This window comes from Equus quagga, chromosome 2 (assembly GCF_021613505.1).
Source record: "Equus quagga isolate Etosha38 chromosome 2, UCLA_HA_Equagga_1.0, whole genome shotgun sequence".
In the NCBI taxonomy this organism is placed as follows: Eukaryota; Metazoa; Chordata; class Mammalia; order Perissodactyla; family Equidae; genus Equus; species Equus quagga.
Genome location: NC_060268.1, coordinates 27,733,681 through 27,759,462, shown reverse-complemented (window position 1 = coordinate 27,759,462; position 25,782 = coordinate 27,733,681). Strand labels below are relative to the sequence as shown.

At 38.9% G+C, this 25,782-nt stretch overlaps 1 protein-coding gene across 7 annotated transcripts in view; it reads right to left on the bottom strand.

Moving 5' to 3' along the window:
* The window catches only part of CHD8 (chromodomain helicase DNA binding protein 8), a 57,894-nt gene that overhangs the window by 20,551 nt on the left and 11,561 nt on the right, over positions 1–25,782 (bottom strand). For 2 of the 7 annotated variants that reach the window (XM_046653937.1, XM_046653941.1), the window contains exons 1-11: positions 23,764–23,821; positions 17,663–18,720; positions 16,408–16,779; positions 15,298–15,683; positions 14,134–14,248; positions 7,457–7,639; positions 7,307–7,375; positions 6,890–6,945; positions 6,250–6,367; positions 3,165–3,248; positions 95–232 (exon numbers count right to left, since the gene is read on the bottom strand). In XM_046653937.1, coding sequence (XP_046509893.1) covers positions 95–232; positions 3,165–3,248; positions 6,250–6,367; positions 6,890–6,945; positions 7,307–7,375; positions 7,457–7,639; positions 14,134–14,248; positions 15,298–15,683; positions 16,408–16,779; positions 17,663–18,505 — 2,364 coding nt within the window. In that variant the 5' untranslated portion in view covers positions 18,506–18,720; positions 23,764–23,821. Of the gene's footprint in view, positions 1–94; positions 233–3,164; positions 3,249–6,249; positions 6,368–6,889; positions 6,946–7,306; positions 7,376–7,456; positions 7,640–14,133; positions 14,249–15,297; positions 15,684–16,407; positions 16,780–17,662; positions 18,721–23,763; positions 23,822–25,782 lie in introns of those variants that run through there. The other 5 variants (XM_046653938.1, XM_046653939.1, XM_046653942.1 and 2 more) reach the window with 3 other exon arrangements.

The window sequence follows — 25,782 nt, the reverse complement described above, 5'->3', positions numbered from 1 at the left end:
CCATAATAAAAACCTAAAATAACATAAATTCTATAGGGGAAAAATTAAATCATTGCCTAGATGGGCTTTATATTCCAAATGCAAATGTACTTACCACCCTTTTGAGTTCTGGGTGCCTTGACTGGATCCGTTTAAATTCTCGAATCTTGCCCTCATCAACATCCTCTTTTAGCTCCCATGTACTATCCTCATAGGGCAGGGAGCACCATTTCACCAGGTAGTAAATTACAGGCTAAGAGAGAAGAAGCCAAAGCCTTAATATACTGATTCTGTGTTCTCTGCTATGGTTAAAGGGTAAGAATTTGAGTATAGAGAATCAGATCACAACGATTCAATACCTAAAAAAGGCGCCAAAAAAGTCAGCCTGAAAACACCAACCACAGGCTCAGCTGTTGATGCACTGTACTATTCATGGCTTTGATCATTCTTCCAGGTAATTTATCAGAATCTGTTCTAAAAGTAAAATTTCTTTACCCAGTAGTTTCTACAACACTAAGCACTGAAACATTATACTCATCAACCGAGGAGATGAAAAAAAAAATTCTCTTCCTATATTGTGTTGAACTAGGTTGAAATCGAAAGAGATGGCTCTGTTCCATACTATTCTCCTGGCACCAAATTTGAGACAGCGGAAGCCAGGCTACTTCTAGAAGTGAGGAAGAAGTTGAACCCATAGGAGCAGAGCAGGGCTGAAATCACTGGGCTTCTGAGCTCCTACAGCTCAGAGAGCAGATGATGCTTCAAAGTATCATATGCAGTCATACGGCAATAATGTGAGATTTCCTTGTGAGCCTCGGGAAGCTAGGAGATAACAACAGAGGTATCACTGAAGAGAGGTAACAAGAATGAAGAGGAAGGGGAAACACTGGATTACACTAGGCCCAATCTAATCCTTGCTTCATACAAGACAAAAATGGAAATGCAGTCTGTGCATTGAGTAGTGAGAACAGGAGCCATTTTAGCATTGGTCACTATCCCTTCCCCTGCAGTGAAATGCCTACATAGAGCACAGTACTGTGGTTGGAACTTGACAGAATCTCTAATTTTTCAACTCATAGAATGAATGCCCCTTAAAACAGCCCACAATAAGTTTGAAGATATAAGTGCCTCAACAGAGTCACAGATCAAGGAATCTCTAGAATTAATCTAGTTGCTCTTTTACCTTTTTCTTTATTGTAGTGACTAAGGTTACTTTCTACGTAAGGCCATTTGTTCAGGTCACACATTTCAAACATTCATAAATGTTTGAATGTTTCAAACATTCAAAAATTCATAAATTACTTTTTCAAAAACTTTAGTATTTATTATAATATTTAATTCCACTATTAGGTAATGTAAAAAGGATGACAAATTAAACTCATTTTGGAGAGGGGGAAAATGGGTACAGAGAATGTTACTATCCAAAACTGGGAGCATAAATTACAGTACCAAGGTACTAAAACATTTCCATCTGTCAGGTGAGTTGCAACACATTCCAAAGGGGCCTAATCAAAAACCAATTACTTTTGGAAGGCTAAGTATGTTGGTAGAGAGCATACACTTTTCAAGGCTGGGAAGGCTGAGATCCTGAAAATGATGAGATGGATTTAACAGTAACTAACCAGTCCTGACTAATAACTGGTCCATTCCTTACTCACCTCCGACAAATGAACAACAAACAACTCCCACTCCCAACCCAAAAAGTAGAATATATGTTATCTGAGGCACGCATGTTAGCATTTGAAGACATATTGAATTATAATAGACACTGGTCCAGATAGAACCTTAACCTGGACACTTCAGGTTCTATTTGAGCAATGTTGAAGGCTTATAACATAGGGTAAACGTTGGAATTTTACAGAGGTTAGATTTGACTCTTAGGTCCTATAAGGATGATGTATGGGAGCAAGTCACTTAGCTTGTGAGCGAGCCCAGCTCACCACCTGGCACTGACATCTCAACAAGGTTGTGTTGTTCTCTACTGGTCACTGTGTAAGCAGGAACTATTAGAAGTGATAAAAACTTTATGAAATATGGCCCTGCAAAGCTAAACCAACAACTACTACTGAAAGTGAAAAGAAAGCGAAGAGTTCTAAGGAAATGGTGGTTCATACCCTAGCTAAGTTTGAAACAGATTTAAATGAGAGAATGTTGAACTCATGGCTGGCTTAGATCCATATGACTCTTAATTGGAAAATGAAAAAAGTGATTTATGGAAATGTATCAGCAAGCGTTTTAGTATATTTAAAATTTGCTCCCTAATCTAAGAAAGTTTTAGTGCAGTGATTCCCAAATGAAGCAATACATGAGAACCCCTGGGACAATCAACTTAAAAATACAGATCTCTGGGTCCCAATCTATACCTACTGAATCTGACTCTCTGGGAATGGGACCCTACAATCGGTTTAAAAGTACAGATTCAAATGCAGTAGATCTGTTCTAATGACAGACGATAATGCATTTAACCAATGGTAAGTTGCGGAAACAATCCTCAACAACAACATGGAGAAAGCTATAAGTCTGGACAAGTTTTTTTTTTTTCTTTTGGTGAGGAAGCTTCACTCCAGCATCTATTGCCAATCTTCCTCTTTTTTTTTTTTGCTTGAGGAAGATTAGCTCTGAGGTAACATCTGTGCCAATCTTTCTCTATATTCTATGTGAGTCACCACCACAACATGGCTTCACAAGTGGTGTACCTCTGTGCCCAAGATCCAAACCCATGAACCTAAGCGGCTGAAGCAGTGTGTGCCAGATTTAACCACTATGCCACAGGGCCAGCCCCTGTACAAGTATTTTTATATTAATAAATTTGGAGATTTGTGAAGTATCCCTTCTCCCTCCCCATCTCTCACCCCCAAATGAACACCAAGGCTCTCCAATATAAAATCTAAGAGAAAATGAGACCAGGAGGAATGAGTAGTTGTAAATATAGCTCCCAATACTTATAAAAAATAGTACTTATAAATATAGCTCCTAGATGTTTGACTTTATGGGAATCTTTCCTTTCAGTTTCTCTCCCTATTCACTTACCTTCCCATTATCATTCTAAGGATCCCTCAGAAAAATTAAAAAGTATCTTTTCAGTCCCAGGGACTTTTTAGCCATATCTGAAAAATAAAGGATGGACAAGCACACCAGCAGACACCTCTAAGAGGCCTTTCATGTTTCTCCGTGACCCTACTCACCTCCCCATTGTCCTTGTCAATACTGTGAGACTCATCCAATATCCTATCCACCTCTACGTAGTCTGGATTAAAGGGCTCTTCATCCTAGAGGAATTATGAAACCAAACAATAAGACCAAAAGATGACTAATAAACCCATCCCTCCTCTATCTCACCTTTAACAGATGACCCTACTTTAAAATTTATTAAGAAAACAAAAGCCATCAGAAGGGAGTTCCTCATTTTCACAATATCAAATCCTACAAACTTATCTGCATCTGCATCCATCTTCTTACTTGTTACCAGAGCAAGTATCTCTTCTTCCTAACAGAGGCCACTCTCTCCATATATGCTCTGGATTCTGATCCTTCTCACCTTTTTAGGAATCCCTCTCTACTTGGTCATTCCCACGAACATACAAACATGCTCTACTATTTCATATCTTAAAAAGATCTCCCTTGACTCTATATTCACCTGCAACTATTTTTCTGTTCTGCTTCATACCCAAACTTTCCCAAGAGTTTTAAATACATGGGATCTCCAATTCATCACCTCCTTCACTTGTCCATCCATTCCACTCTTTCTTCCATTTCCATAACACAATTAAACTACTCTTTTCAAGGTCACTAATGATCTTCAAATTGCCAAATAAAATGGAAACATTTCTGTATTCATCTTAATTTACCTCTACACAGTATTCAATAATTCATTATTCCCTCCTTAAAGGAGTCTCTTCCCTTAGCTTTTCTGAGACATACTCTCTTGGTAGCTCCCTCCCCCTTTATCTTGGTTTTGGCCAATTCTTAATCACCTTCACTGGCTCTTTTTCTTCTAAGTCACTGGTATGCAGCTTCTAGGTGGTATCCCAAGACAAATAACCCAAGGCTCCAAAGAAAGATCTCAAAGAAACTTAAAGGAAAAAATCTTTCCTCCTTAAGACACTTTTTTCCCTTGTTTTTTTCATGACATATCTTTCTTCTAAGCTTTCTCCTACCACTCTGGAATACAATCCTTTCTCCCTCACCTATACCTCTAAATTTGGGAGAATTCCTTAAGGCTTGGTTCTGGGCTCACATCCATTCTTTTAGAGAAAGGAAATATCTATAAGAAAGTACAGAACTATTAGAGAGTATAGAACTTTCCCCATAGCTAACTTTATTCATTATTAAAGCTTTAATAACTATTTATATGCTGATAAATCCCAAATTTTAATTGCAGCCTGAAAAATCAGTATTTGTGTATCCATCTGCTTACTAGACATGTGTTAAGGAATTTTAAGCTGAACATGGTGTAAACTAAATTCTTGATTTTCCCCAAATCAGTTGCTTCTAAAATCTTCCATACTTCAATAAATGATCCCACCTCACCCATGTGTTCAGACCAGAAGCCCTTTAATACATGCCATCACATCAAGTGTTGTCAATTCTACTTTAAAATAAATTCAAACCTATCCATTCTCTTTACCCACTCAAGCCATTTCAGTCTAAGCCATGATAATTCCTCATCTAGAAAATTTCAACTGCCTCCTTAGTGTTCATCCTACTTTCATGCTTACTCTTTTCCAATCCATTCTCCAAAGTCTAGGTGATCTTTTAAAAGTGAAAATTTGTTTATGTCTTTGATCTGTTTTAAATAGTTCATGGTTTCCCTTTGAACTTGGAATAAAAACAAAACTAAAACCAAACTGCTGAAAAGATATATAAGTGCCTGCTTGCCTAAATTTCTCATCTCATTTTAAGCCATTCTCTCTCTCTTGCACATCAATTGCACTGTCCTTTCAGTTCCTCATCCAGTCTCAGAGACTTCACATATGTTATTTCCCATGCCAGGGATACTTTTTACATGTGTTCATGGCCTAGCTAACTCCTATTCATAATTCAATTCTCAGAGAAGTCCTCCCTAATCAGCCAAAGTAAAGCAGGCATTTTTTTCCTTCTTATGTCTCCTGTGCTCTTTCTTTCCTGGCACTTATCATAATTTGAATTATTTTTTGACATCTCTCTCTCCCAAATTAGACAGTGAGCTACATGCAAACACAGACCATGTCTGGTTTATTTACCATAGTGACTAATACATAATAAATGACGAATAAATGAATGACTGATTTGGTTACATGGCCTACCTATAAAGGCAGATTTAATTGGTATATGAGTTAATTAGTAGAGCTTGGTTCAATGGTCACAAATGGTACATCTAATACCAACTAGAATGGGATTACAGTCTCACTGTGCATTTCACAAATTAGGCTTTAAAAGAACAGGGATGAAAAAACACAACCGAATTATCACTATTTTCACATAAAAAGAAATTATAAAACCTACATGGTCCTACTTGCCCTCTCCAGGTGATGTGGAAAATAATTCATTTATTGGCAAACCTGGTGATACAAAGTTAGCTTTATCAGATGTATTCAGCCAGGACTGGTTTTTTTTTGCTGAAGCCACACATTATTCCTTCTCTCAATCTTTCTTACTAGACCTTTTCTCCTTTAGCTCTAAGAACCTTTGAAAAATAATCTTTCTTTGCAGGGACTTAGTACTGTATATAGAATAAAGATGAAAAATCCAAGTTTGGCCAAGAGGTGTGTACACAAAGCTTTCAAAGCAAAATAGAGTGCTAAAATATGGCCCAAGAGACCCTTATGCATATTCCAGTGTTTAGCCTGCAGTAACACTGGATATAGGAAATTAAAGCTCATTTATTAGCATTTCTAGTCATACTGGATTAGAAACTAGAGAAAATAAATGTTCTCTCTTAATGATATGGTTGCTTATGTCTACAGATACCATCAACTGCTAAAGACTGACATTAGAGGGTGAAGAATGTCTCAAGCGGACCAGAAATTAGTTTATTATCCATTTTGAAAATACATCATGAATACAGAGAAAGTCAATTTTAAAATATTCTATAACTTATAAAAAGACCATATCTAGACCTGGGAAAACAAACCATGGGGCAATTAAGGAAACTCCAATGATCAAAAATTAAACTTTATACCAATATATGCAAAGCAACTATAAGTCTTTTGAAGACTGCATCTAGGCTGATAACCCCAGTAATTTATGCTTCATTGAAATAAATGATAAGCAATACCTATTCCTAATTACCTCATGGAAGAAGTGTCTCATCTGAGCCATTTTGGTTTTGAAGCGCTTTAGTTTTTGATGAATCCTCTTATCCTTCTCTAGCTGGGAGATGGTAGCCCATTCACAGTGCAGATAGGAGCTGAAGGGGATGGAAATAGCCAGTTATGGTGTGAGAAACGGAATTGGTGGGCTAATGTTTAGGAGTCGGAGATTAGCCAGAAGCAGACGTAATGAGTACATGCTTAAATGAGGAGACAGTCTCTTAGGTCAGTGCTTCTTAAACCTGAATTTGCACACAAACCACCTGGTCTGGGGTTGGCTTGAAAGTTCACATTTCTAGGAAGCACCCAAATGATGCTAATTCTGCTGGTCCACAGATCACACTTTGACTAGCAAGGTCTTAATGACAGACTAAGGTATAGAGGATCACAAGGGATTTGATTATCAGGAACCACCCTTACCCCACCTTCTTGCAGGGAAATATTAAGAGTCATATCAATTCCTGAACTTCTCTTTGAAAAGCCATTTTCCTTACTGAAAACAATTTGGACTGGAAGACTATAAAAAATGGACATATTTCCACCCAGGATCGACTATACAGGAGAACTTTTTACAACCACGTGGAGTTTGGGGTGAAAAGCTTTTTACATAGATCACATACTAGTTCTTGTACTTGACAAAGAATTCTTCTGCTTCAGTATATTGTCCAGAAGGAAGCTGAGAAGAAAGAAATTACAGTTAGTAATACCTTATTTTTCAAAGAAAGAACCTTTAATTTTAACCACACATGGTAGAGTTTCATACCAATGCTACCAGAACACATTATTGACTGAGGGATTAAAGAACTAATCTGGTACTTCAATACTAGAGGCCTGATAGCTGGAGAAAGTAAGCTTTTTCCCATTTTAAACAGGTAAGTGAAAGAAGAGGCATTAAGACAGTTCCTACTTTCTAGCTAACTTTCCCCACCATTTCTCCTGACTATACCGTAGCAAGATATCCTGACATCCAAAGGTGCTCAATAAATAAAGCCTGTGAATGGAGCAGTATGCGCTGACATCAAAGATAGAGGCCTCACCTCCTTCTTCACAATCCGCATAGAAAGCACTTTGTCAACAATGGCTGCATCTTCTTCACTGGGATTCTCCTGTAGCAAAAGACGCAGTCAGTCAACAGAGATTGTGAGCAGCAGGACAAACCTCCCTAAGTGCTTAAGTTCTCAGCTTACCACAAAGAACTGCATGGAAGGCAAAGTCTCGCCATCTGGTTCCTGCACTGGTTCAGGGAGGATAGGCTCAGTTTTTATTGGACCAGTGACATCTACTTCTTCTTCTTCTTCATCATCTGTGATCTTTATATCCAGATCCTCTGTATATTTTTTTCGCTTAACTTGGCGGTTTGAGCGTCTCTTCTGTAAAGGCAAAAATGATTAAAGTAACTGCTTAGTCTCTCAAAGACAAAACCTTTGAAACTATTTGCCTGTTGTCATATAGATTTTACTCCAAAATCCCTATGAAAAATCAAACCAGCAGATGACAAAGAGCTTATTTGTCAAACTATGTGATGTTAAACCATGTAACTTATTCTGTGCACTAAATATTTATTAATTTGCTGTATTGTTTTACCAAAGAACCAGAATCCACCTGAGGGAAACCTGGGTACTATTGCCAAGAAGCTCTGCGAAATTGAAATAGGACTCTCAATCTGCACAGTGCAATGTACTGCACACCAGGAGCAAACCTGAAGAGCAAAGGTGCAAGAATATTTTGTGTCTAATTTTGTTTCTTTGTGTTAGTTCTAAAGTTTTTTTGTTTTAATAAATAGAATCATACTATACATATTCTTCTGCTGCTTACTTTTTCAGTTAACAATATTTCTTAGAGGTAATTTCCATATCAATATATTTTAGATTGACCTTATTCTTTCAAGTGGTTGAGTAAAACATTTTTTAATTAAGTAATTTAAGTAATACTTGGAGTCATGATAAAACACTGGGAAGAAAGAAGAGACAAAATTTTTATTTTTCAATTATGATTATATCCCTGGAAAACCCAAAAGAATCAAATGAATTATTAGAAGCAGAACTACTGAAACTGAGCAAACTTGCTTGGCATAAAATTAATTTTTAGGGGGCTGGCCCCATAGCCAAGTGGTTAATTCGTGCACTCTGCTTCGGCGGCCCAGGGTTTTGCTGGTTCGGATCCTGGGCGTGGACACAGCACTGCTCATCAAGCCATGCTGAGGCAGCATGCCACATGCCACAACTGGAAGGACCCACAACTAAAAATACACAACTATGTACCAGGGGGCATTGGGGAGAAAAAGGAAAAATGAAATCTTTAAAAAAAAGATTAATTTTTAAAAGTCAATAACACTCTTATATTGACTCAGTCAGAAAGTATAATGAGAGAAAAGATTGTATTTATGAAAACAAAAAGACTAATTATCTAAAAGATTAAATTTAGTAAGAAATATATAAAATCTATATGAAGAAAACTTTAAAATGCTGTAGGAGTACATAAGAAATGTTTACTGAACAAACAGTAAAATATACTTGTTCTGGAATAAGAAGACTTAATTTTCCCTAATTACATCAATTTGACCAAACAAAATTACTAAAACTTTTTAATTAGATAAGCTGATTCTAAAATTCAAATGGACAAACAGACATCTAAGAACAATCAGAAACAATATGAAAAAGTATACTGGGCCTTACCAAGTATTAAGGACAACATAAATCTATACTAATTAACACAGCTTGGTACCTCTCCAAAAAGAGATAAACAGGTCAATGAAACAGTGTCCAAATACAGACTAAAACACTTATGTGGATTTAGAACATGGTAAAAATAGCATTTCTAATCGGTGAGGAAAAAGTGGATTATTCTATAAATGAGATTGGAAACAAATGGCTAGCCATCTAAAGGATGAAAGAAACAAAATGATAACAGGATCAAAGACTTAAAATTTTTTTTAAAAGACATAAAATTTCTAAAAGAAAATGTGGAAGAATTTTTTATAATCCTGGAGTAGGGAAGGTGTTTTTAATAAACTGGCTCATCAATTTGACCTTGTAAAAAATTTTAAGATATCTACATAATAGAATCCATTATGAACAAAATCGAGACAAATAATAAACCGAGGGGGAAAACGCCATGATATATATTCTAAGCATAAAAAGTTCTTTTGAATAACCAAGCAAAAGATCAATAACACAACAGAAATATGGGCAAATGACATGAATAGAAAAAAACCACAAATGAACAAAAAAACCACACACAAATGGCTTTTAAATGTAAAAAGACACTCACGCTCAAAATAATTATAACTAAAAACTAAACTGAGATACCAATTTTTTTCTACCTAACAGACTGGCAAAAATCAGAAAGTTTGGCCAGATATTTGAAATAGGAACTCACACAGTGTTGGTGAGAGTGCACAGGGGCAGGACCTCTCTAGAAGAAAACTTGATAATATCCTTTGATCCAGCAATTCCACTTCAAAGATATTACCCAACAGATAAATCTGCACATGTACAAATCTCTGTAGCATTACTTCTGGTAACAGAAGACCAAAGAAAATCTAAATGCCCACCAACAGAGGATTGGTTAAACTAATTTTGATGATAGTCAAAAAATGGAAAACCACAGAACTATTTAAAAAGAATGTGGTAGGGTCAGCCCCATGGCATAGTGGTTAAGTTCAGTGCACTCTGCTTCAACAGCCGATTCACGGGATTGGATCCCGGGTGTGGACCTACACGACTCGTCAGCCATGCTGTGCAGGTATCCCACATACTAAATAGAAGAAGACTGGCTCAGATGTTAGCTCAAAGCTAATCTTCCTCAGCAAAAAAAATAAAAGAAAGAATGGGGTAGACTGACAACATCAAATGTTGAAGTTGTAGAACTGTAGAACTGGAACTCTCATAACTGGTGGACATGTACAATCACTTTGGAAGCTGGCAGATTCTTATAAAGTTATATGTTTCTATGTTTAACCTCCCTATGGTCTATCAATTCCATTCCTGGGGATTTAGCTATAAGAAATGAAAAGCTAGATCCACCAAATACTTGTTCTAAGGCTGTTCACTGCAGCCTTACTCATAATAGCTCCAAACAGGAAATAATCCAATTGTCCATTAATAGGAGAATGGATAAACATTGTCATATATTCATAAAATAAAATATTTCCCAAGAAAAAAAAGAATAAACTACTGATACATTCAACAACATGAATGAATCTCAAAAAACATTACGCTGAAAGAAGTGAGACCCAAGAGTACATACTATATGATTGCATTTACAGGAAGTTCAAGAAGAGACTAAGTTAATCTATGGTAATAGAGATGCGAACAATGGTTGCCTACGGTGGGAGTGGGTGGACTAAATGGAAGAAGGTATGAGGGAACTTTCTGGGGTGATGGAACATGGGACTTCATTAAACTACCTATTTTTGTGTATCTTTTAAAATTTTCTTAACAAAAAAGAGGGTGGGGGAAATAAAGGGCTAGGTCTACCTTTTCTGATAAAGAACAACCCTCAAGATGTATTGCTGGGGAAAAAAATCAGTACAGAAGAGTAGGAATGAAATACCAATATTAATTGGAAGTAAAAGTAGCGCGCTCATGAACGTAAAGAATATGTCTGGAAGGATACACAAAAAAACAGTAACAGAGATTACCTCTAAGGAAAAGAACTAGGGAACTGTGAGGTTCGGGTCTAGATTGGGAGATTTAGTGTCTACTTTTTTGTAATGTCATAATTTTTCTCATACATATATATATATAAGAAATATATATATACTTTAACCTAAAAAACAAAAAGATAAATGTTCAAGGGGTTGAAAAAACTCACACAGTTCTAAAGAACAAAAATGAATGTAAAGGAATCATAACCAGTTACCTTCAACCCCTCTCCTCAGATACTCTTAAAAATTTCTTATGTATCCTTCCAGGAAAAAAAATGGAGGCACACACATGTATGCACGTATGTATACACGTGTACACACACACACATACACACACTTTTAAAAGTTATTAAAGAGATATTCTATACACTATTATACATCTACCGTTTTTCATTTAATATGGAGTTTTCCACATTAGCATACCCTACTCTACTTCATTGTTTTCAATTGTCATTTCATATCCTACTGCATGGATTTTCATAATTTTTATTTAACAATTTCTCCACCAATGGACTTTAAATGTTTGGACATTTTTGCTATTGTAAATACTGCTGTAATACATGCATCACTGCATGCTTTCAAGAATATATTCATAAGGTAGTTTCCGGGGTACACAATCATGGAGTCAAAGGGCATTAACATTTTAAATCTTGTTACATATTGAAACACTGACTTGCCAAAAACATTGTCTCAATACTCCCACCAACTGTGTATAAAGTGCCTGTATCTTAAGTCCATTGCCACTTAAGTCCATTATCATTTGTTATGGGTTGTACACTGTGTTCCCTCAAATTCTTATGTTGAAGCCCTAATTCCTACTACCTCAGAATGAGACTGTATTTGGAGAGAGGCCCTTTAAAGAGGTGAATAAGATAAAACAAGGCCATTAGGGTAGACCCTAATTCAATTTGATTGGTGTTCTTAAAAGAAGAGGAAATTTGGACACAGAGAAAGACACCAGAGATGTATGCACTAAGGAAAGACCATGTAGGGACACAGCAAGGAGATGGTCACCTGCAAGCCAAGGAGAGGTCTCAGAGGTAACCAAACCTGATGACCCCTTGATCTTGGACTTCTAGCATTCAGAACTGTGAGAAAATAAATTTCTGTTGTTAAAGCCATCTAATCTGTGCTATTTTGTTATGGCAGCCCTAGCAAACTAATACACAGCTTTTAAATTTTACTAATCTATTTCTTGTATTATAAAAATTTGCCTTCAGTTTGTTTTTTGATTATTTAACAAATAGTTTAATCCTTTATTTCATTTATTTAACAAACATATATAACTCTTACTATACTCTCTTATCACAAGTTAAGCACTGTTCTATGTTTACATTTAATCTTCCTAACAACTCTACTTGGTAGGTATGATTATGAGCATTTTAGAGATGAGGAAATTGAGGCACCAAGAGGTAAAGTAAACTAGGCTGAAGTGACAATGTTAGTAAATAGCAGAGTTAAGATGAGAATCCATGAAATCTTGTTCCAGAGTGTGCTCTTAACCACTATGCTGTTTATGGAATTTTTTTGTTGTTATACATGCATAATTCTTCTTTTCTGCTTTTTCTCCCCAAATCCCCCCCAGTAGTTGTGTATTATAGTTGTGGGTCCTTCTAGTTGTGCCATGTGGGATGGCACCTCAGCATGGCCTAATGAGCACTGATGTCTGCGCCCAGGATTTGAACCGGCGAAACCCTGGGCCGCCAAAGTGGAGTGTGAGAACTTAATCACTTGGCCATGGGGCTGGCCCCATACATGCATAATTTTTATGCAGTTCAATGTATCAATCTTTCCCTTTATGAATTCTGAATTTTAATACTCTCTTTAGACAGATCTACTCTACCGAATAATTATAAAACAAACCTTTCCATGTTCTATAGAAGGTTCATGATATCTATTTTTACATTTAGACCTCTGATTAAAGTAGAATTTGTGTTTAAGGAATGACACAAGAAATCAGTTTTATTTATTTTTTCTTAAATGGCCAGCCAGTTGTCCTAATATAATTTATTAAATAATCTTTAAAATAGCATTTTAAGGGCCGGCCCCGTGGCCAAGTGGTTAAGCTCGTGTGCTCCACTTCGGTGGCCCGGGGTTTCACTGGTTCGAATCCCAGGCGCAGACATGGCATGGCTCATCAAGCCATGCTGAGGTGGCATCCCATATGCCACACCTAGAAGGACCCACAACTAAAAATATACATAACTATGTACTGGGGGGCTTTGGGGAGAAAAAGGAAAAATAAAATCTTTAAAAAAAAATAGCATTTTAAGTCATACACTAAATTGTTGTAACTATTTGAATTTATTTCTAGGCCCTACTATCTTTTATTAATCTGTTATTTCTTATTTCAAACTCTTGATAATTATTGTTTCATAATATACTCTGATGTTTGCTAAATGTAGTTTTTGCCTCATTTTCCTTTTCAAAAATGTCTTGGCTATTCTCACAGCTTAATTTCCCCCAGGAGAAGCCAAGTATCAGTTTGTCAATGTTTTAAATGTAACTTAAGAAAGAGGGGAGGCGTTTATAAGAATTAATAGCTAAAAAAGGCACTTAAGATTCATTTGGTCCAAACCTCCATTTACAAATGAGGAATTCAGACACAACTAAGCATAAACTGGCTAGGCCCACAGAGCTGCTTAGAAGTACCAGGGGTCTCCTGAATCTTAATACCAGGTTCTTTCTATGGTTGGAAACTGCAGCCAAAGATGGAACGGTAAGGGAAGAATCAGAGACAGAAGACTAAAGTTCTTCTGGTCCAGCTTCTTTTATTCTCTTCCAATGTCTCTCATCTTCAAAAGGTAGGAAAAAAACATGGTGCTTAAGCACCTCAGTTCAGAGAGTCAGAATCCTGAAGTGTAGAAAAGGTAAGGCTAAAGGGATAGCTGGACAGTTCCAAGAGAAACCAAAGCACAGACACAGCCACGACAACAATCATACAACATGATTTCATTTTTGCTTAGTTTTTGAAACACAAGAATTTGAGGAAAATGGGTATTGCTATTTTTATAGTAATATGTTTTTGCCTAAAAAGACAAAAATTTAAAAGATATGATCATGACCAGATCTACCTCGTTTACCTTTCAGGCCTATCTCTGGTTTAGAAAAAATGTTGAAATGTGCATAGGCTTATAGACTCTCAGTCTCTATTTCCTAGTTTATCTGTCAGAATTAACATGAATTTTCTACTAAGTTCTTTAGGGATCCTTTTACCTGAATGCTGCTTTCTTCATCTTCCCGGGGTGACTGTGCAGGCATGACTTCCACATCTGAATTATCAGATGAGGTATTACGCTTTCTCTTCTTACCCACCACAGGAGTGATGGTACTAAAAAGGAAAAACCAAATTCATTTTCAGTGAGGGCAAGGAAAATTTAGGAGTAAGAAAATATAATTAATCTAAACCATCACATATGAAGCTTCCAGATAGAAGTGTTTAGATCTTCAGTCTGTGGGACACATAGCTATTGAGTAGGGTATTTGAAAAAAAAAGATATTGGGGTTTCTAAACCACAGGCTGACCTTTACACCACATTTCACAAATCCTTGCTACCACTGTATTCACAAATACTTGAAGGAAGATAGCATGTGATAGCAGAATGAATACTGGACTAAGAATTACAAGGCCTCATTTTAGTCCCAGTTGTCATTAGCTGGGTATTAGCTTCCTTATTTGTAAATGGTGATGGTATTTGTAATACCTGGCTTGACAGTTGTTGAGGATCAAATAAAATAATAGATATGAAACTTGTTTTTTAAAACCTGAAAAATCCTGTACAAATATAAAGAATTGGTATAATTACACCAAAAAGCCTAAAGAATCCCAGGGAGTAGAAGCTACGGAGAAAGGAGTGAAGCTACAAGACGTGGAAGGGAAAGAGAGGACACTCAGTTGTGACAAGAATTATGTGGCAAGCCTCAGTTCTGTCAACACTGCTTAAGGCTGACAGTGATGGATGAAATCTTCTTCAGTTCACAGATGAGATGCAAGAACAAGGCAGCTGTGTCTCCAGCAGCTCTCCTTTACAGGTATGGGTGGAAGGAGGGTAGTGAAAAATCTTTCAGACTACAGTGATACAAAATCAGGAAGAATATATAAAAACATAGTCATAGCTTTTAAATGTAACCTCCAACACAATGATTGGCTATCTTTCCTACGCCTTAATGTTTCTCTTTCAAACTATGAAAGTTTGCAAATTTCTGTTTAACAAATCATACAAGCATTTGGACAGAGAAAAGAAAGGCCTTATCTTCTATGACAAATAGACCACCTTGAACTATGTTGCTGCTAAATACAAGTAGTTCCTCTCAAAACTAGTTTAAACTGAGTGCACTGCCCTCAAATGTGCCATCAAAATAACAACAGGTGGTACTCACTTTAGTTTACTCTTGCCCTTGGTTTTGGAGGTACCAGACGTTTTGCTCTTCTTTGGCTTTTCTTCCTTGAGCCTCTCCCCACTGCTCTTCTTCCTGCGTTTCTTTTCACCTTCTTCCTCTGGCCGAACGCTGGGCAGCTCATCCTCATTCAGGACTCGAGGTATGTTCTGCTCACCCCGGGCACGGGCCCTAGCAATGGCCTCTGCTACAATCCGATTTGCTTTCTCTTGCTTCTTCTGGTGCTCCAGCCTGCGGTTTTCCTCCATTCCCGTCTTGCCCCCACTATGGGGAGCAGAGCTTGCTGGTGAGGACAGAGCTGCCACTTCACTGGCACTTAGAACTTTAACTACTGAGAGCCCAGAAGAGGCCCCTTGAGAAGAGCCAGCCTATAGAAATAAAGACACTAAAATTTCAACATGCTTATAACTAAATGGCCTAATAAAACCCAGCTCTGAAGCAGGTAGGCTAGAAACTTTAGTCATCTAATTCCTCATGAACCAGACTCAGAGCAAGTCTTAGCGAACCTAGACACATTTAAAAAAAAGTGTTTTTTGGTGGGAAGGAGGTGAGAAAACGCAAGAATTGTGCCAAATTAAACTTCAATATCCCTTAGCCATGCTCCTAATGTGAATACCCATCTCCAATATTCTAGAAAAATTTCAAACAACAGAGCGAATACTGGTCTCCTGGCTAAAAGTAAAAAAATTCAAATTCGACTCTTGGCCTACCTTTATCTCCCTGGGGGCATAGGAGGAATGATAATCACTTGACTTCTTTAAGTCTATTCTTAAGACTATTTCTTAATCTTTCAAATGAGAGGCTATTTCGAATCATTTTTATCTCACAAGAATATTAGGAAAAGATTGGAAATGAAACAGTCCAAAGATAAGTACCAGATAAACCATCTCTTATCCCAAGCCCAACAATAACCCTCAAATCTTTTCATGATATAATTAAAACCAGGTTTCCATGGGTGAAAGAAATAGAAGTCTGCATCTCAGCTCAGAGTTATGAATCTAGAGCAGCCCCAGATTCATCAGTGAGTGGTTGCTGAGGGTAAGAGCAAAGGACTAAGAGGTCTGTTTTTGTTCCTAACTGTGTAAATCTCACCTGTGGCTGCAGCACCACCTTGAGTGGTACCGAAAGTCTTTGTCCTGGGCTCTGTCCTGGTCCCATTATCTGAGCCTGCTGCACAGAGGAAAGAGTCACTGGCTGGGCTGAGGGTGGTTGCTGGGGCTGCGGCTGTGATGACGGAGGCTGTGGTACAATCTGGATTTTCTGCTGTGGCTGCTGCACCTGCAGCTGGATAGTTACTACTTTGGCAGGCTGCCCCTGGGCATTCTTGGCTTGAGTGAGGGCTGCCAGCTGGTTACCCTGTAACACTATCTTGCCTGGTAGACTCCCTAGCACGACATGCCGGTGTCCTTGGGGACCTCCAGACTGTGGCTGCTGGAGGACCAGGGTGATGCGTTTCGATTCACCCTAGAATGAAGAAAGGAAATTGCAAGAGGGGTACAACATTAAAGAATGGTATATCCTTAAATATCTAATAGTCTTCCTCCTCCTAGAGTCATAAAAACTGAGGGTCAGAAGACAAAATACAATTCATTTTGTTCATCCTCCTATCTGTCCTAGTAGAATCTTTTCTATAACACCTCTGGCCAGTGGGTATCAAGCCTACTTTTGGAAAACGCCTGATGGGAGATTCGCTATCTTCTAAGGCAGTCATTCCATTTTTTGGAAATCTATTAGAACAAAAGTCTTTATACTGAACTGAAATCTGCCTCCTTACAGCTTCTTTCCACTGGTCCTACTGATCTTAATACTGCCCCCCTGCCCCCAGACTCTTTTGGCCCTTTATTCAGAGGCTACAGCCTCTACTCTCAAGAAAGAAACTAGTTTTTTCACTGGGCAGAGTCAGAGGAGGACAATCTTGGTAATAAGAACAGAGGAAAGATACACATAGCTTCTATAAGTCTTGGAAATATAAACAAATATATTTTTTCAAAAATGATTCTTCGTTCCCATAGCATCCTATATTTCTCATAAAACCTTATATCATACATCATTGTGAATTCTTGTTTAATGTCTGTCTTTCCTGGCAGACTGTGAGCTCTGCAAGGACAGGGACTGTGCTGTCTTGTTTGGCACAGTATAAACATGTAGTAAGAGCTCAAAAAATATGTTAATGCTAACTGTCTCCACCTGGTAAGTGATAAGTATGTGGCTGTCAACACTAACTGATAAAAAGCAAAGATGGAATTTTAACAGGATTTCCTAGAGATAGCTCTCATGGGCTCTCTCACACACAGTTGCTGGGCCCTCTACTAAACCACAATTCACCTCCCCCTTTCACTCAAGTCACCTGGGTAGGTGTAGAGGTCAGAGTAACTGCAGGCTTCAGTGGGGGCCCTGTGGCCCCAGGGTTTCCAGCAGGAGCTGAACCCTTAACTGGCTGTAGGACCAGCTGCTTTACTGGTCGGCTGGGCTGGACAATGCGCTGAACAGTAGCCTGGTTCCCAGGGACCTTGGCGGCCAACACTGTATTACCAGAGACAATGGAAACACCCGGTCGAAGGGGAGTGCCGGTTAGCACTTTGGTAAAAGTGACTTTTCCACCATTGGCTGTGCCAGCCACCAGGGGCTGAGCTGTGCTGGTGATACCTTGGGCCTGAATTTGTGCCACATGGGCACCAGTGACTGAGGAGCTTGGTGGGGCCTTAAGGATAACAATCTTAGGGGCTGACTGAGGTGGTTGCCCTGCAGCACTACTGGAGGAGACAGCTGTGGCAGAGACACCCATGAAAGGATTCCCTTGGCTCAGGATCTCCTGGTTCTTGGAGACCTGCAAAAGTCCTGATGTTGACGTCGATGTCTGTAAGACAGGTTGGGCTGGCTGCTCCTGGCTGACAGGCTGAGTGGTATAATCATGCAAGGTTAAAGATTCTGGAGCTGGAGCTGTTGATTCTTTGGGAAGTTCTGTGGGGGCTGTTTCCTCTGGTGGGGGGACCAGGTCACTTGCTGATGTATTCCCCACATCACCACCTCCACCATCCTGGTTCATCTGATCCAAGGAATCCAGAGAGCTTGGCAGTCCAAGGGCTTCCTCAATGGGGTCTTGTGTGACCTGGTTGAAACTGTCATCAGTCAGAGAGTCCAGGCCAAACAAATTTGGGTCATCGAACAGATCCATGATGGGGTCTGCCATCTTGGGAAAGCAATGCAGGGTACTTCCCCAATGTCTAGGGAGGGAAGGGGAGGGGGGGTACTGGCTCTCCCCTCCCCTCCCCTATTAAGAAAAAAATGTACACAATGGAAGAAGACTATTCTTCAGGTAAAGAGGCAAGAAACAAGTGCATGTCAGATTGTCCTGACCTTCATGGAGCAAGATGCCTAGGTCTTCAGAGGAAGATGGTGGAACTCCTGTTGTGGAAAGACAAATGAAAAATAAGCAAAGTAGGTGACCACAAGGAAAATTTCTCCTTCTTAGGTACTACTCTTAATATCAAATAGCATCAAAATAATGAGAGAAGAGGGGAAATATGAGGTAATCTGAGGACAGAGACACGGCAGAAAGAACACTCACATTTCTGCTTCAAAACTAAAACTAAAAAAGAAAAAAAGAAGTAAACCAACTCTACTTTTGGCCTCTTACTCCTACACACTCTGAACTTTCTGGCTGTCAAGATCATTCAGCTGTCTCTGTCCATTTCTTTTTACAATTATCATTCTTAGGTAGAGATCTAGAAATTTAATATTCATTCATCTTCTACCTCAGGTTCTTAAGCTGCCAGAACTTAACCGTATACCAGCAGCATTTCAGTGAATATAGATAAAGGTTTTTGGATATGATGTATTTTAGATAGTTTTACTTACTACTGGCAAAAACAACCACCTTTAACCAAGCTCATAGTACAAACTTGCTAAGCTTACAGTATAATTTTACCCAGAAAGTTTCACAAACTTTATTCTTGTTAATCTGTAGTAACCTTTATTCAATTAATCTGTACATAGTATTTCTATTCTGAAGTCCCCTCCCCATCTCTCATATTTAAGATCAAAAACTCCCTTTGAAAAAGATTCAAAGAAAGTTTATCTTCCCAACATTCCCTCTCATCACTTCCTATATATACCCTACATTCTAGTCTAACTAGACTACACAGTTCCCTTAATGTGATTACTATCTGCAAGACTTTGCCTATTATGCTGTAGCTTCTACCTGCAACAGACTACCCTGACTCCCAAACGTCTGTCCCAGCTAAAATCTTTCCCACCCTCAAAGGTCTTCTACTCCATAAACCAAGCCCTGAACCTCTGGTCCCTTTAACAACAGAGCAATTTGTGATGACTTGGTCCCTTAACCTTTAAATACCACAGCACTGTTTGCACCTTATTTGAAAGCACTTATATTTAATATTTTACTAAAATGGTTAAGTCTCTTGTCCATATCATCTGAAGGCTTAAATGGTTCCTTTGTGCAAATTATAAAAAGCTGCCTGCTCCTCAAGATGCTTGTCTGCCATCTGCTGGAAAATTGTCATACTAAACATATTATTGATGATAATAATGAATATGTGCAATGCACACCCTGTACGATCCTGCACGGTAGCCCAGCTCCTCTCCCCAAGAGAGAAAAAGTTCCTGGATGGTAGGGACCACATCTTATTTATCTGTGGATTCCTAAAGAACCAAGAGGATATCACATCCACAGTAGCTGCTCAAAAAAATACTTAATGACTTAATATACTTGCCTGCAGTATCTGGAATGAACCATTCAGCTCTCATAGAAACTAAATGGTATTCCCTGATTCTGAGACGAGATAGTACAAAGCTTCCCATCTTGAAAAATTGTCCTACAAATAACTGAAAGTATGTTAACCAAATTCACATCTGAGGCTTTAAATCCATGAAAATGCTAGAAAAAGGAAAAACTAAGACAAGCAATTCTAAGTACTTCATCATATAATTACACTATATGAAAAAGTAGTATCTGTTCTTTGTATATGACGTCAAAATTAGACAATCCAGGGAAGCCCTGCTTGATAAGACCATTTCTCCTAACTTTTAGAAGACACTAGAGAAGAAATTTGTCAGTGACACAGTACAGACTTGACTGAAGAAGGCTTTACCACGTAACTCCCAAAGTACTTTTTTGCTTCCTTAACCCATTCCAGTTATCCTTATAAAACAAAATAATGTGGGTAAATATCCCAGAAACTCAGACATAGATAAAAAGAACAAACTCATCAGTAGTTGGCATATCAGTCAAAATTACAAAGTATACATGGCACCTCCAACAATGTTAAACAAGATCTTCCTTGCTTCAGTAATTGTACACCTTTCACATCTCACCCAGGATCCATATCACTTCCCACTCCTGGCTAAACTATTCTACTAACTCATTCCAGCCTATCCTATCTAATACCTGTCCCAAAGTTATTCAAAATGGCAATCAGAAAAGTTATGGATGTTTCTTGATTTAATGAAAATCTACTCAATAATTTTATAAATTTTCTCAAAACCACCATCAACTTTTTTCTAGTTATGCCCTACACTGCAATCGATTATCTTTCATCTCCTATTCACTGTCAGACAAGTTACACTATCTATCTAACAGTTAGGTGTCATATAAAAACTACAGTGAAAGTTTCTACTAACTAGAAATTTATGCTGATAATAGTTTATAACCTGCTTTTTCTTCCATGGAGTATCTTGTCCTTTCCATGACTCCTTGCTATTTATTCACCCAAATGCTCTTTCTTCCCGCCACAGCAGCCCAATCTCAGACAGAAAGAGACCTCATTTTTTAATGGGAAAAACAAGGCTAACAGTTTCTCATATTTCCTTACCTGTATATGACTCAAGTATAAGTTTTTAAAGGTCAATGCATTTATCATTTATCCCTCTTCCTAATGTTTGGGCCAAATTTCTGCTTCTTCTAGTTCAGTCTGGGCCCAATAATTTAAAAACCTCACCATCAACTTAATGCCATACCACTGAGTTTCACTATTTCTTAGTCCCATCCCATCAACTCACCTCTACTGACCTAGTTCATCTTGTACTTATTTTTTAAATCCTAGTCTCCTGCTTCTTTTCTAGTTTCCATCTTTAAGTTGTCCTTGACTCTCAAAAGATTTACCCTTCTCTCAACATACCTCCAACTCTCTTCACCCCACCTTCTATTTCTACTTGCAGGTCATCTTGATTGTATCTACATCTGGCCTATTCTACCAAACTCATTTATCCCGTAACTTCTCTTTCTATGGTTCAAATCCTGGTCATAAAACTATATAGATGTTAAGCATTCAAAAATATGAAGAATTCAGATATCCCTAAGCAAAGCAACTGCCTAGATAAAGAAATCATACCAAACTTTTATCATATTAAGAATGAAAGCCAGTCTTGGCCTACCATTGCCCAAAAGAGAAACACATATTTATGCTCAAAAGGAAAGACACAGTTTTATGGTTGCACTTAATTATTTTCCATAATTTCAAACCAACGACCAGAATAATGACAGAAACCATATAGGGGTGGGAATTGGGGAGAAATGGAACAAACTAGTAAGTGAAGGTTAAAACCCAAGGCCACCCATCTAAAATCTCCAAATAACAAGCCAGTTAAATACTTCATATAATAGCCTTTCATCTCACCTCCCTCTTAAAGGGGGAACTACTCCTTTGCCTCAGGGTAAGTATAAATGGATCTTGTTCTGCAACCTTACTACCTCTAATGTAGTTCTTCTTGGGTTTTTTGGAATCTAGAGTCTCAACTCTTCCATTCTTATTTTACATGTCTTCTCACTCTTGACCATTTCAATAACAACTTGTCTAATCATAAAGGACTTTGTTTTATTCTACTCTACACTTTTCCATCTCAATCTCCCCATACCTTTCAAAGAGCAGTGATTCTCAACTGGGGTGGGGGATGGAAGGTATGTAAGGTTTGAAAATGTGTATTCAATGCCATAACTTTATATTTATCAAATGGAAAAGGAAAATATATCTCATTGTTTAAGTTATTTATATTCAATAAAACTGGACAAAACCTTCTTGGCCAGTAAAGATCTGTAAAAGACAACACAGGGGGTTGGAGGGGCAGAAAAAGCATTTCTAGTTTGGAAGGGTTATCAACATCTCTGGTGGGATAAAATTTCTTATGGTCTCTCAAAAGGGAGTTTATCATAGTTTATTGTTTATGACGGATGAGAAATACTGAAACAGAGATTATTCCAGTTTCTAATAGATAAAATTATATAAACCACACTATAGACATCTAGTCACCATTTACAGATTCCTCTGTACTGCCCATCCTCTTAGAAGATAATGAACAAATGTCATATTGACAAATACTGGATTTTCTTTGTAATATGCACTTTTAGAAAGTACTACCCATGCCCTCTTAACCTCCAACTGCTCAAAGATTCAGAAAAGAACAAACTATTTTACTTCAAAGTATAAATCTTGTTATTGGAAACTGTATCCTTTCAAGAAGATCAGCTGCAGACAGACATAAACACATGTAACAGAAACACAAGATGGGTAGAAGCTGCTTAATTTAAATGAGAAATCCCTTGAAAATAAAATAATCAGAGGCCTAAAATGAAAATCATCAACATAATTTTAAAAGAGAAGGATTTTAAAACTGCACCATGGAGACATTTGTGAGACCCAAAGGGTCTCTAATCTTATAAAGAAATGGGAAATAAACATTCAAGGTGAATGAAATCACAATTTAGGGTCAGCAAGGGATCAGGATGGAAAGACACAGACCATAAGAAATACAGCTATTAACTTGGAGACACTCAAGAGATTTCCCAAGATTGAGATCCTAGGCCATTTTCCCTATCTTCACCATTCTCATTGCCAAATGTGTGGCTACTCTGTTTCCGTTTTCCCAATTACTGAAGGAAAAAGCACTCACACCTCAGTCAGGGGTATGGACATTTAGGGGCAAACATGGCTGGTGAATTGAGCCCTTCTGAATAAACAGGGAAAGCAAAATAGGTAACTATGAAAGCTAAAAGCATGTACGTATGTTCAGGGGCAAAGGAGAAACAACAGAAATTAGGTACTCAAAGAGGAGAAGGAAAGGGGTAAGGTAAGGAAGTGAGGGGTTGATGGAGAGGGAAACGCGACTGGGGGTGGGGGTGGCGGGACCCGGGGACATTACCTGCTCATACTGCCGGGGTTGGTGCCAGTAAGGCCCATATAGCAAAGGCGAGGTATTTCTGGCAACTGGCGCCCCAAAAATGGACATGAGGTACATGCACTTGAGGGAGGGAGCTACTGGGGTGCCCTCCAGGGCGGGGATGGCCAAGACGGGAAGATGCGGGGGGGAGGGGGGGTGTGGATGCCCGGGTGGGAGCAATGTTAGGGCGGAAGCTACAGGCTGGAAGGCCCGACAAGCCCTGAAGGAGAAAAGGAGCTGTGCCTCACCCCAGCTGGATAAGAGAGGTGCCTTTACCTGCAGCGGCCGTGGGGGGCCGGTTCGCCCCTCTCGCTGTCTCTCCAGCACCAGTTCCCCCTCCTCCTGCGCAACCTAACATAATGCTCCTGCCCGCCCCACGTCCTCATTGGCTAAACCCCACTGCCACTCACCAGAAGCGCAAAGACGCAAAACAGCGCAAGGGGAGGGACTAGACAGAACTTCCCCCTCCCCCCCGCCACCACGGGTTAGGTTGAGAGCGCACGGAGAGGCCTATCCGGTTTCTAGGGCCCAGGCGAAGCCTGCAGCTTGCTTGAAAAAAAGGGGCCTGGCCAGAGGAACGGTCTGTTGCTGCGGGGAAACTACTAGGGGGATTAAATTCCCTACCACCTACACTGTATTCTGCACACCAAAGAGCATAAACTCAGGAGGGAAGGTTCCACACTAGGCCAACTCCACCTCCCTCTCAATCCTCTGCCTTCTAGCAGCCCTGTCAACCCCTGTGCTGCAGTGTCTAGACCTTATCCCATTACCCACTAAAAGGGGACAACCCTCCCTCCACCATGGGATTGAGTCTGCCTAGTTGCTGGAATATGGGGCCTTTTACTCTTAAAACATAAAGCACTCTTTCTGCCACAACTCATAATGCTGGTTTGCATTCCTGACACTCCAATCCCTGGGCAACAGTATCTCTTTCTAGAAAGTAATCTCAGGGGCCGTGTAACAATTCCCAACTTCCTCCCCTCCAAAACACACACCCACTCCTCAACCCCAACCTCGGTCTTCGGGCCCCCTCTCGACTTCTCTTGAAACAGCCCATTTTACATATTGGCCAGTGCCCACTTTGCAATGCCACTTGAGACCACCTAATTCCCAAGGAGACTAATCAACCCCTGAATTGTTATGCAAGCTTAAATCCTCCAAAGTAAACTGTTATTAAAAACAGCTTCTTACCTCCTGACCACTAGTTTCCCCTGAAATGTAACCATCCTCAACACTGAAATCCTGTTTTCTGTACTCTAGGACACAAATGAGGAATAAGATCAACTTGGCCTTAGATCTATTTTTAAAGATCCTAGCATTACCACTATTGCTAGGAACATCCAATTGCCACTCCTGTAAACAGCAATACTGTTTTCCCATTCACTCAGGCTCAAAACCTCAAAGGTGTCTCTGAAACTTTCTCCTGTATCCACCATCCGATCAGTTGCCAAGCCCCACTGACTCTCTTGCCATATATCACAGTTTGATTTTGGAGCTGGCCAAGACTTAGGCAGTCATATCAAGTCAGCCCTCTTGTACACACGAGAAAACTGAGGCTTAGAGAGTTGAGTGATTCAACTATGAAACTAAGAGGCAAAGTTAGGATTCATATGTCTGACCCCTCTATTTCTGCTGCCATCTCTTTATTTATGCAGTTGCTTATGTAAAAGAAAGCCTCATAACTGATCTTTCCCCTTACAAATCCATTCCGCTACCAGATTAATTTCCTAAAACACAGTTTAGTCAAATCAGCCTCCTAGGTAAAAACTTTCAAAGATTCCCCGTTACTTAAGATAAAAATCTTAAGACCACATTTTGCCTTTCCATTCTTATTTCCCACTATTTTTCTACATATACACTTATATGCTAGCCAAAAAAAAGACAACTTACTATTATCATATATTTTTTTCTCATCTGGCCTAGCCAATGCTGTTGCCTTCAAATTATACACCGTATGTATTTCATTTCTTTGCCTTACCAAAATCTTACTTATTCTCTAAGATCTACATCAAATGCCTCTTCATAATCTGAATATTTATTGAGCATATGATATACCAAGTAATGTGGTAGTATTAGAGAACCAAAGATGAATAAGACATAATCTCTATCCTCAAAGAACTCACAACAGGGGCTGGCCCTGTGGCTGAGCAGTTAAGTTCGCACGCTCTGCTTCGGCGGCGCACAGTTTCACTGGTTTGGATCCTGGGCACAGACGTAGCACCACTCATCAAGCCATGCTGAGGCAGCGTCCCACATGCCACAAGTAGAAGGACCCAGAACTAAAATATACAACTG